This window comes from Bombina bombina, chromosome 6 (assembly GCF_027579735.1).
Source record: "Bombina bombina isolate aBomBom1 chromosome 6, aBomBom1.pri, whole genome shotgun sequence".
In the NCBI taxonomy this organism is placed as follows: domain Eukaryota; kingdom Metazoa; phylum Chordata; class Amphibia; order Anura; family Bombinatoridae; genus Bombina; species Bombina bombina.
The window spans coordinates 1,059,393,180-1,059,405,938 of NC_069504.1; the positions used below are offsets into that span (position 1 = coordinate 1,059,393,180).

The 12,759-nt window shown below is 40.7% G+C and overlaps 1 protein-coding gene across 16 annotated transcripts in view; it reads right to left on the bottom strand.

The window, feature by feature from the left end:
- MICAL3 (microtubule associated monooxygenase, calponin and LIM domain containing 3) overlaps positions 1–12,759 on the bottom strand; it is an 809,998-nt gene that overhangs the window by 213,658 nt on the left and 583,581 nt on the right. For 14 of the 16 annotated variants that reach the window (XM_053718886.1, XM_053718885.1, XM_053718900.1 and 11 more), the window contains 2 exons: positions 6,627–6,731; positions 4,275–4,382 (listed from right to left, as the gene is read on the bottom strand). In XM_053718886.1, coding sequence (XP_053574861.1) covers positions 4,275–4,382; positions 6,627–6,731 — 213 coding nt within the window. Of the gene's footprint in view, positions 1–4,274; positions 4,383–6,626; positions 6,732–8,292; positions 8,401–12,759 lie in introns of those variants that run through there. The other 2 variants (XM_053718896.1, XM_053718899.1) reach the window with 2 other exon arrangements.

The window sequence follows — 12,759 nt, forward strand, 5'->3', positions numbered from 1 at the left end:
CCTCTTGAAATAGGGGCAGAATAGATCTGATCGTTTCCATCTTGAAAGATGGAACAGCCAGAAATTTGTTTAAACATTTTAGGTCTAGAATTGGGCGGAATGTGCCCTCCTTCTTTGGGACTACAAAAAGAATTCAATAGTACCCTCTGCCCCTTTCTGCAGGGGGTACTGGTACGATTACTCAGAGAGAAGAGAGATCCCTCACACATTCTAAAAAGGCGTTTCTCTTTTCTGGTCTGGAAGACAGGTTTGACAGGAGGAATCTGCCCCTGGGCAGATGAGATCTGAACCATATCCTGTAACCGTGGGCGACTACCTCCAGAACCCACAGGTCCTGAACGTCCAGCAACCAGGCTTCTGAGAAGAGAGATAATCTGCCCCCCTACTTGGTCCATTGATCGGTTGGGGACCGCCCCTTCATGCCGATTTAGTCTCGGCAGGCTTCTTGTTCTGCTTGGACTTGTTCCTTTGGACTGATCTGCTTTTGCGGCGGGCTGCTGGCGTTGGGCCTTGTCCGCACGAAAAGTAGATCGTTTAGGCTTGGCCTTCTTATCCTGTGGTAGGAAAGCGCCCTTGCCTCCCTTAACCGTGGATATAATCGAATCCAACCTGGACCGAACAGGATCTTTCCCTGAAAAGGAAGGGACAACAGCCTTGACTTAGAGGTCATATCCGCAGACCATGACTTTAGCCACAGAGCCCTGCGGGCTAGTACGGAAAAACCTGATACCTTTGCATTCAGGCTAACAATCTGTATATTGGTGTCACAAATAAAATAATTAGCAACTCTCAAAGCCTTAATTCTCTCCTGTATCTTGACTATTTCACACAGAGATTCACACCAATATGTCGCAGCTCCGGCTGCCGCCGCTGTCAGTTGAAAAACAAACCCTGTGTGCTGAAACATTTTCCTAAGCATGTTATCCATGGGCTCTTTAAACGACGAACTATCCTCAAGCGGAATTGTCGTCCGCTTCGCGAGCGTAGAGATAGCACCATCCACCTTAGGGACAGTCTCCCATAGCTCGAGCTGAGAGTCCGGAACAGGGAACAGTTTCTGAAAAGAAGAAGGGGAAAAGATGAACCTTATTTCTCCCATTCATTCTTAATAATTTTAGCCATCCTAACAGGAACCGGGAAGGTCTGAGGCACCACCCTGTCCTCCTATACTTTATCAAGCTTAGGAATCGATGGTTCCTCCGATAGTTTCGGTTCCAGAACCTCCAGCATAGTAAGCACTTGTCTCAGCAAAAAACGCAAATTTTCCATCCTAAACCGAAAGTCAGGCTCCTCCGCAGCTGGAGGCTTAGATGACACGTATTCCGACCCTACGCTTGCACTTAGCAGAACGTGGTAAAGCATTAATCACCTTCGACACTGCCGTTGGCAGTTGATCGGCAAAATCTGACGGCCAGCAAAGCTCTCCCGAAGGAGTAACGGTTGGGCCCTGGATGTGCACACGGAGATGAATGCAGGGAACCTACCTCACGGGACGGAGAACCCTCAGAGGTGGACAGCTCAGTAGTACTAGACACCCTCTTTTTTCTAGATGTTGCAACTCTATCAAGGCAAGTGGAACATAGTAGATCTACCAGAGCCTCCTCACAATAAACACAGGTATTAGACTTTGTTAAAGAGGGAGTACCCTTTAATGCGTCAGAGTCCTCCATAACTTGCGCTTATTACGGACTATCAAATTAATAAATTGGCACCTTTATATCTCCAATGGCCAGGGCACTCACCACCTCCTATGACCCGGACTACAGAAAATGCTTAGTCTCCTGCATTGCCGATCAAGCAGAGGAAGTTGTATAGGCCACACCCGGTCACATAGGATGCCACGCAGGACCACCCCTGCACTAGGGAGAAAAATGCGCCAACTCAGCCGCGCAAATACTCCCAGAAAAGAACCTGAAAGTGCCACCCCTTGCCAGAGCCTCATCTCGCACATAACGTAGCAATGACACAATAAACAATATTATGTATAACCCCCCCTGTTAAATAATCCCCATACCAGGCATATTAACCCTTGATTCTATAAAGATAAAAAGGTATCACACTGTGACCCTGTCTTCTTGCGTTATCACTATAGTATAATAAAAATGAAACAATCTTACCAGAATCTATGCCGTGGAACAGGAACACGACCCATTAAGTGTGACAGGGTAGTAGCATCGCTCCTGACATGGACTTGAGTGTAGAAAGCAGGCAGCGAAACTCGTCAACGCTGATTGCTTATAGAGCTGTTAATATGAGTTGGGATGGTTTCGCAGAAAGACTCTCCCTGCATCTCTGGACTCTAACTTTCACCCAGGCTCCCACTGAGAGGCTGACAGGATTACTTAAAACTCCAGTCCCATTCCGAAGAGTACTACCCTCCATAAGAGACTACTCCGAATGTTCCAACCTCCTGTGACGAAAGGCAAAGAACGACTAGGGGATGAGGGGAGTGAGGGGAGGTATTTAATCCTTTGGCTGGGGTGTCTTTGCCTCCTCCTGGTGGCCAGGTTCTTAATTCCCACAGGTAATGAATGAAGAGGTGGACTCTCCTCCCCTGTAGATGTAAAAATTAATATATTTGTATGTTCTGTACAAAAGTGATGTAAACAGAAGATAACAGCATAAATTAACCTCCCAGTTGAGGGGGTGATAAATGGAGAAATATTTTTGTAAAATATTTTCTGAAAAGCTGGTTTTGCTTGTTGAACTCCCCCAGCCTTAAAGGTATACTGAACCCAATTTTTTTCTTTCATGATTCAGATAAAAGCATGAAATTTTAAGCAACTTTCTATGATATTTTTTCCCCCGTTCTCTTGGTATCTTTATTTGAAAAAGCAGGAATGTAAGCTTACAAGTCGGCCCATTTTTGGTTCAGAACCCTGGATAGTGCTTGCTGTTTGGTGGCTACATTTAGGCCAGCTCGTATGCTTACATTCCTGCTTTTCAAATAAAGATACCAAGAGAACGGGAAAAAAAATTGATAATAGGAGAAATTAGAAAGTTGTTTAAAATCGCATGCTCTATCTGAATCATGAAATTAAACTATTGGGTTCAGTATCCTTTTAATTAGCATTTCAACACCTAACTTTTAGAATCTATGTACATAAATAAATAATATGAGGTCTGCTCTTTATGCAGGGACATTCCATTTAAATTGGCATATCCTTGATGTGTTGGTTTTATAGAGCAAATCAGCTGTTTCAAATACAAAAAATAAACACGAAGTAACAATTTCTCATACATTTAAAGTGAAGGTCATTTTTGATGAATTAGTGCCCGGTTTTTAATAATCCTATTAAAAACAAGGGCACTTTAATTCATCAAAATTGACATTTCACTCTTTTTCTTCAAAAACTTACCTTTTCATTCTGGCAGCCGCTCCAGTGATTCCCACCGCCGTCGGAAGCCTCTGCAGACGTCAGAAATGACGAATCTGGCTTCCTCCAATCACGGCGTCCACCCCGGGGAATCTTGGCCTGATGCAACATCGTGACTGAAGGAAGCCGGATTCGTCATTTTGGACCCGGGAAGACGGCTTGCAACGGGCGGAGGAAGTGCTGGAGCAGCTGCCAGGATTAAAAGGCAAATTTTTGAAGAAAACGAGTGAAATGTCAATTTTGATGAATTAAAGTGCCCTTGTTTTTAATAGGATTATTAAAAACCGGACACTAATTCATCAAAATTGACCTTCACTTTAATACTCTGCAGTAAGTATATAACAAGTCATTTGGAACACATTAAGGGGAAACAAATTTCATAGTATAGTGTTCCTTTAAAGGGACATTAAACTCCAAAAAAATATTTCATAATGCAGAGAGAGCATGTAATTTTAATAAACTTTTCAATGTATGCATTTGTGTGCAGCCACCAATCAGCATCTAGCTCCCAGTAATGAATTGCTGCTCCTGAGACTATCTAGGTATGCTTTTCAACGAAGGATAACAAGAGAATGAAGCAAATTAGAAACTAGAAGTTGAAACAATGTTTAAAATCACAAGCTCTATCCGAATCATAAAAGAAACCTTTTTGGGTTCATATCCCTTTAAGCCTGTTTATCTCCTTTACGCCATCTCTACTGTTGTATCTGCATGTCTCTCTATTCTGCTTTCTGTATTCTTCTACTATCTATATATGCCTATGTCTTCCATGTGTGTCTGACAAGCATAAAGTCGCTCCCAGAATAGATTTAAGACCTATTTTAAATAATGTCAAACATGTTATTAAAGATATTTCAACATGCCCACGCCCACTATCAATATGGTACGTAACCGTACCTTGCTGAGCCGGCTTCTCAGCCTCTTTGCCAATATATAGTTTCAGCTTCTGCCTCTCTATGATCTGAAGTCTTTCTTCAGCCTCTGCATCTGAAGGAATGTCGTCATCTGATCAGTGCGTTGAGACAGAGAAAGGGAACATATTTTATATAAAGACATGAAAATCATACATTTTCTCCCATTTTATTTAAAGAACAGAGTTAATGTAACAAAAAATATGTTAAAAAAGCGCATCCCCCTATACCTACAAACTTTTGTGCCATTGTACTCCAAGCTTTCTGCAACAACCTACAATTGATTGTGCAGGCTCGATTTATCAAAGCCCTACGGCTGCAAGTTCTCACAAGAACTTGCTCGCTGAAATTTAACAAGCAGTGGTCACCAGACCGCCGCTTCCTTAACCTCTTCACCACCTCTAAGATGGCGAAATTCAATCTCTGCGGTCGAGTCCGACCGAGGAGATTGACACCTCTTTTGCTTGCGCGTGATTGGATGTGCTCGGCCAGGGGGTGTGATTGCACATGAGCGCAAAATTGCGCTTGTTTGCAATGGTGATTACCTGCAGGTAATTTTGCCCCGCCACAGGCGAGCTGAGGTGCCCCTGTCCGCCTCAGCTTTGATAAATATAGCAGTAAGTGAAGCTCTAGTAGTTTCAAAAGCTAATATTTATCAGCGAATAATGCTTTTAACCATTATAGTATATTATTTTTGTCATGCAAATACAATGTTTAAACAAACATAAATCTTTATAAAAGCATTATAAAACATAGGGGATTTGTCCCTTTAAAAGCTTGAGATTACATTATTAAAGGGACAGTAAAACTTATAAGAAAGAAGCACTATGCTTCTGCTTTACAGATCGCCTTTATGAAGAATCCGCATGCATGCGCAAACAGTGGAAGTGAATACAGAGTGCAGCATCTACTTGTAGACGGCCAATGAAGCCGGAGAGTGCCCTCTAACTGTTTATACAAACAAAGGAATCCACCACTCAAAAGTCCCAGGGGTGTGCAAGCTGGGAGGGTCACTGTGCAAACCCACAAATAGTATACAAAGTCAAGTCCAGTCGCACCACTTATCTTCAATGAAATTTTATTTCATACTCTGTTTATATCCAGGAGTAAATAAATAAACTAGAAACTGTTGAGTATGTGCTGCCAAAATTATTCAAATGTGATATTGGCATGAGCAAAGATTGTACGTAACTCCAGTCTGCGTATCAAGAGAAATTACATTAAAACCAAAAAGCAATAAAAAAAATCCAATCTTAGGAATAGCAAAATATAAAACAGCCAAAAATTGTCTGGGTTTTTTGTGCTGTTCCTTTCTTTTTACCTCTTAGTTATGAGCAGAGGAGACATTATTTGTATATTTACAATGTTTTTAAGGTAAATACATTTTCAGTAGAAATACTTCTTTAATAAGTCATTTAAAAGGCTAAATGCAATTAGTTGTCAATTATAAATATATATTTTTTTCTTTGCTAGGTATCAACTTGTAAACCATTTCCCAATAATTTTAGTGTAAAAACGTAACAAAAAATTATATTAAAATAATTGAACATAAACATTCAAAAATAGAAAGAATGTCAAGAGCTGTATCTGTTCCAACATTCCAAAACTAGAGTTTTAAGCAACAGAATTAAGGATATGAAACTCAATTCTTTTTTTTTTGCCCTTAAAAAGGATATGTTTTTGGGAGTAAAAAAAAAAAAGGGATATTTTGCCTTCTGCACAGAAGATAACTTGGGCTGCACAGAAATCTGGACCCTGGGTTTATCAGCTGACCATCACGGAGTTACATGAATTGGCTTCTGGTAGGACAAAGCTCTGGAAATATTTTTGTGAACATGTAGTACTCTAGCTAGCTAAATCTGATAATGAAACACATAGTGTAAGGTATCTATATTATTATCATTATTTTTATGTATGTGACATAGCAGCCAGTAGTATGTATGGGCTGCTTTAAGACTTTTTAAATGTGTTTTAATGCAGCAATTGGAACCAGTTGCACACACTAATTGCTGATCTTTGAGCTTGCACGAGGGCTGATTGGTGGGTATGTTTCATGCGCTACCATGTCTGCCAATCAAAGTGCAATTACCAATCAGCTCAGAATTTCACCGACTCTGATCTAGCATTATTCTTAAGCAGCCATCAATACATTTGTAAAAATATAATGGAGATTAACAATGCCTTTAAGGATTAAATATCATTCAAATGTATTAATGTAAACCAATTACATTGTTCATAGTTAATAAGATTTAAAATTTGAAGCTTTCAGATTAAATCCATTTATTGATTATAAAAAATCCCAACCTTATACAGAGGAGAATACCAAGCTAGCACATACCATCACCAAGATCTGCTGAGGTGTCCCCATCACCGCCTGCTTCAGCCTCTGCAGGGCCAGTGCCCATCTCCTCTTCCTCCTCCGCTACAGCATCCTCACATGTAGCTGATGGAGAAGGAAAAGTAGAAAAGCCCAGAGAAAACAGGATGGAATAGCAAGTAAAAAGGAGAGGATATGTTGAAAGAAAGGGGTGATGTGGGAGAGCACAAGGTAAGCGGATGGGGGTGGTGTAGGAGAGCATGAGGGGAGTGTGGGTGGTGTAGGAGAGCATGAGGGGAGCAGGGGAGGTGTGTGAGATTATGAGGGGAGCAGGGTGGTGTGCAAGAGCATGAGGGGAGCAGGGGAGGTGTGTGAGATTATGAGGGGAGCAGGGTGGTGTGCAAGAGCAAGAGGGGAGCAGGGGTGGTGTGCAAGAGCATGAGGGGAGCAGGGGTGGTGTGCAAGAGCATGAGGGGAGCGGGGGTGGAGTGTGAGATTATGAGGGGAGCAGGGGTGGTGTGTGAGATTATGAGGGGAGCAGGGGTGGTGTGTGAGATTATGAGGGGAGCAGGGTGGTGTGCAAGAGCATGAAGGGAGAGGGGTGGTGTGCAAGAGCATGAGGGGAGCAGGGGTGGTGTGTGAGATTATGAGGGGAATGGGGTGGTGTGTGAGATTATGAGGGGAGTGGGGTGGTGTGTGAGATTATGAGGGGAGTGGGGTGGTGTGCAAGAGCATGAGGGGAGTGTAAGTGTAAGAGAGCACGACGGGAGCGGGGGTGGTGTGAGAGCAAGAGTTAAGCGGATGGAGGTGGTGTGGGAGAGCATGAGTGGAGTGGGGGTGGTGTGGGAAAGAACAAGAGGAGTGGGGGTGGTGTGGGAAAGAACAAGAGGAGTGGGGGTGGTGTGGGAAAGAACAAGAGGAGCAGGGGTAGTGTGAGAAAGAACAAGGGGAGAAAAAGCAAGAAGACAAGAAAACAAAAAAGAAATGGAAGGGTTGAGAAATGTGGGAGCAGAGAAACAGTAAACGTATGAATTAAGAAAAGCGTTGTCAGTTAAGGGCAAAGAATAAAGTAAAGAATAAAGTAAAGAATAAAGTAAAGAATAAAGTAAAGAATAAAGTAAAGAATAAAGTAAAGAATAAAGTAAAGCGGGACGAAAGAGGGGCAGGGGAAAGAAGGAGAAGTACAGCAAGAGGTAAAGAAGAAAGTCCAAGAATGAGAACAAAAAGAAGAGAAATAAAAAACAAAATGAGAGCAACCATGAAAACCAGCAGACAGAATCAAATTCTTGCGGAGTTCAGCAATACGTGCAGGCTTTCCATGCATTCTGTTAGTTATGTGGAAAACCTGTGCATATCAGAAGCAAAGCAACCGTCACCATTTCCCTGCCAGAGGGGTCTCATATGCTGCTATAGTCCCCTGTTACTATCCTGGGGCCATATTCTCTATGTACTGATATTCCCAGGTCATTATGACATTACACTACTGTTCTCCTTGCTGTTGAATTTCTTGGTTGCACATTTGAGGGATCTGTGCTCCTCTGTGCTCAGTGTTGTCCAGCTTAAGACCACGGGGTCTCATTGTGGTTCTCTGGAGCAGTTTATCTGGTTCTCTAATTCAAGTGGCTTAAAGGGACATTAAACTTCTTGGCACAACTACAGCAGCATACTAATCATGTTGTTTTTCCTCTTTTGCCTGCAGCTCTCTTCAAAGCCACTCTCTTATTGAACTTGGTTAGTGAAGCCCTGCATCTTCAATCTGGACGCTGCCATCCTGGAGTTGAAGTATTCTCCCACCCTGTGACACAAGCAGTGCACATTAACAGATCACTAATATTGCTGTCATCTTGTTAAGCCGTATCACGTACTTCAGTATAGCATGCACAATACATTGCAGAATCTGTACATTTTTTCAGAGGCGCCATTGTTATATATCTTCTAAAACGCATTTGTTTTGTTTTTAAACAAATGCAAAACAGTAAAGATTTTGCTGTCTATAGTGCAAGCTAACTTAAAGTGAAAGGTACTGTTGTAAGAAAAGCTTTTACAAAACTGATTTGTGAAAGTGCACTGATTCTGTCAAAGAATACAACAATACAGGTTTTACAAGATGGCCGTCCCCAATATAAAGATTCTGACCTTTACCAAATCGTTAAAATAAGAAAATGGCTTTAAACAGAGTTGTGTATACAGGAGAAAAAAAAACAATATCATAGTGAGCAGTAACTATTTTACTATAGTTGTACCCAGAAGAGTGTTCTCCGCAGAAAAGTTTGCCAGCTGCTTGGCATTACAACGTAGCTGGGGGAGGGTAGTGTAATACTTTCTAAGAAGATAACATTTTGTCCTACCAAGGCACAAATGAATTGCATAATTTAACAAATGTATTTTTAATAATTTAAGATATAAACTTTGAGGAATTTTAATCTTTGCTGAATTTAGCTTATTTGTGGCTACATATTTTAGGCCAGATAGTGCACCCATTAAAAATGTCCTGGAGAGAACACTGAAGTTTAATGTCCCTTTAAATACATACTAAAGTAACAATTTTACTTTCATGATTCATATAGATCATGATATTTTAAAAAGCTTTCCAATTATCAAAATGCGCAAAGTTTTTTTATGTTTACGCTTTTTGAGGCACAATCTCCTACTGAGCATGTGAAAGAATTCACAGACAGAAACCTTTATTTTGCAGTGTCCTTACAAAGCAGAGAGATAAGTTTAACTTAGAATATTGTAATGCTAACTTTTAAAAAACTAAGTGCATGTATTTATTTTGCCTATTTTAGCTGGACTGGAAGTGATGGACTTAAGATATCACTGTTTTATCCCTTTAAGTAGCTTTGCATAGTGCATTAGCTCTAATGTACAATGCCAGGAATATCAGTGATAATAGTTCCATATATTATATTGATCTGCAGTACATTTAAATGACACTGCTAGGGGTAGTTATACTGTATTCTATTCTGCACTGTCCTGTATGCTACACAGCTTTGTATTACTTTATTTTATATTTAATTGTTCAGCATGCTCTGTGTTTCTCTGTGGTTACAGCATATAAAATATTATTGTCCTACATTTTTATACTTATTAAATGTATAGCCCCTCTAGCAGTAAAATGATTATTAAAGCTGAAAGCTGACACACCGATAGCTCAGACCCCTGCAGTTACAAAGTGTGAGTGGCAAAACAAATTGAAAAACCCGATGTTAGGAAATAAATTACAAGCAGTAGAACAGGACCACTGCAGTTTGCTATTGTAAAATACAGCTTAACAAAATCCTATGCAATGTGGACTTGTTAACTTTTTAAAAGAATTTAGTGTCATGGCACCCTAACAAAACAAATGTACTGATTATAACTTGTTACTTGTCTGCAGAAATTTCTCATTCAACTAAGAATAGATTAGGGTAAATTTACAGCCCTGCTAATTATAACTAAGGATGCAACTTGAATTTGCATTATGAATAACTCGCCTGGAAAATAAAAAACCTCTACAAATTGGGATTTTTGTTAAACTACTACTTTCTGAATGACAGTATATTATGCAGGAAATTATTTATTACTATGGATAATTACTTAAGTGGAATTATAAGGGAGGGTATGGCAGTCAAGAAAGAAAGGGCAGGATAAAATTATTACTCAATATTATTTTGATATATATATATTTTTAAATACTGAATAATAAATATATTCAAAAATACTTAATGTCCAGAAACAACTACCTGAATGACTCTCCTGCCTGGTAAATTTAAACAACAGACACCATATTCTTAAAAATCCAGGAAGTAGCAACTGACCTAGCAGAATGGGCAGAAATAGGTTTAGGAGGAGACAGACCTGCTTCTAAGTAAGTCTTACAAATCAAAAGTTTCAGCCAGGTTGTAGCCTTCTAACCTATCTAGAACCAGAAAAATGAACAGACTAAAAGATTGTCTAAAATCTTTAGTAGCCTGCAAATTGTATGTTAAAACTCTTGACAACATCCAAATTATGAAGAAACCTCTTCGGATACGGGCAAAAAGAAGGAACAACAATCTCACGATTAATATTGTCAGAAGATACCATTTAGGCAAAAAAATTGAACTTAGTTCTCAAAATCTAAATTCTAAAGAGTGCCAGCTAAAACCATGTTCCATAAGCCAAGAAACAATGGCCTTCAAAACCTTATGATAAAACCTCTGTCTCTCAAAACTAAGCTTTCAATCTCCAAGTTATCAAGTTTAGAGATTTAAGATCCGTATGAAAAAATGGACCTTGAAACAGAAGGTCATGATGCAGAGGAAGAAGCCACAGAAGACAGCTGGATATCTGTACCAGATCCACAAACCAAGTTCTGTGAGGCGAAGATGGAGCAATCAGAAAAACTGATGATACCTCTTCCTTGATCCTGGCTATCAACAGAACAAAAAGAGGAAAAATGTAACCCAGACGAAACACAAGAGAGCTACTAGAGCATTCACAAACTCCGTCTGAAGATGCCTGGACTTCACAAAGTATCTGCAAAGCCTATTGTTTAACAAGATGATGAAGAGAACACTCCCCCCAGTAAAGAGATTGGTGACTAAGAAAGTCTTCTTTCCAATTGCTCAACCCTGGAATATGTACTGCAAAGATTATACAAAAAATGCTCTCTGCCCATGTCAAAATCCGGGACACTTCCCTCATTCCCAGGGAATTGATGATTGATGTAAGCCAACGATGTCACATTGTTGGACTCGAACTCAGATAAGTCTCTTTTCAGGGGAGGCCAGCTCTGAAGAGAGTTAAGAGTACATGGAATTCTAGAACATTCATCAGTAACTTCAGATCCCGAAAAGACTAAACTCTGTGTGCTCTCGGAAACCACCAGACTGCACTCAACCTGAAAGACTTGCATCTCTAGTGATCACAGTCCAATTTGGACGAACAAAGGATGCCCCTAGAACAATGGACTGATGATTTATCCACCAGGACAAGATTGTCTTGCTCTGAAATCCAGAAGTATTTTCTGAGATAGCTGTGTATAATCCATGCACCAGTAACAAAGTATACAAATCTGGAGAGGTCTTATGTGAAAGTGAGCAAAAGCATAAATTATGCTTACCTGATAATTTTCTTTTCTTCCGATGGAAAGAGACCACAGCTGCATTCATTACTTTAGGGAAATAAGAACCTGGCCACCAGGAGGAGGCAAAGACACCCAGCCAAAGGCTTAAATACTCCTCCCACTTCCCTCATCCCCCCAGTCATTCTGCCGAGGAACAAGGAATAGTAGAAGAAATATCAGGGTGAAAAGGTGCCAGAAGAATAAAAAATAGACGCCCCACATAAAAAAGACGGGTGGGGAGCTGTGGACTCTTTCCATCGGAAGAAAAGAAAATTATCAGGTAAGCATAAGTTATGTTTTTCTTCCTAAATGGAAAGATTCCACAGCTGCATTCATTACTTTTGGGAAAACAATATCCAAGCTATAGAGGACACTGAATGACAAAACGGGAGAGTACAATACGCGGCCCATTCTGAGGTCACCAGGCCTGAAAATCACTACCCAACAAAAACCCTGCTTCGTCCGAAGCCAAGAAAACAAGAAGGGAAAAAGCCTCAAGGACACTAACCAGCAGATAACCCGGAAACCTAGCTAGAGACCGCAACATCAGACTTCAACTGAGTCAACAGTCCTCCAGGAGACACCGTCGCCCAACAGTCGGACAAGGAGAACCAAATGGAAACCGGAAGTTACCACAAACTCAATAAAAGAAAACCCCCCAATTTAAACCAAGCTCGCAAGACCTAAATGGGTCCTGACAACAAGTGGAAGCAAAGCCCAATCCAAACAGAAACCACAAGGTTTAGAATCAGGTAGCAGAACAGAGAAAAGGTTCTCCTAACATCCTGTGAAGGATTGGAACAGCTAGCTAGCACACAATCAAGGCGCAAACACCTGCAACTGATTTCAAAGAGCAACCCTTCACTTGCCAGGCAGCAAGCCAACCAGCGCCTAGGACAAACTTAAAACGGAGACCAAAGATCATCCGAACTCAGAACAGTGAAGAATTCAGGCAAAATTATCCGTAGCAGACCCAGACGAAGGTAAACACCTGAGTCAAGAACCCGCAGCCATCCTCAGGATGACACAGCAGAAATACTTGCTAGAAGTAAAAAGCAGCAAACA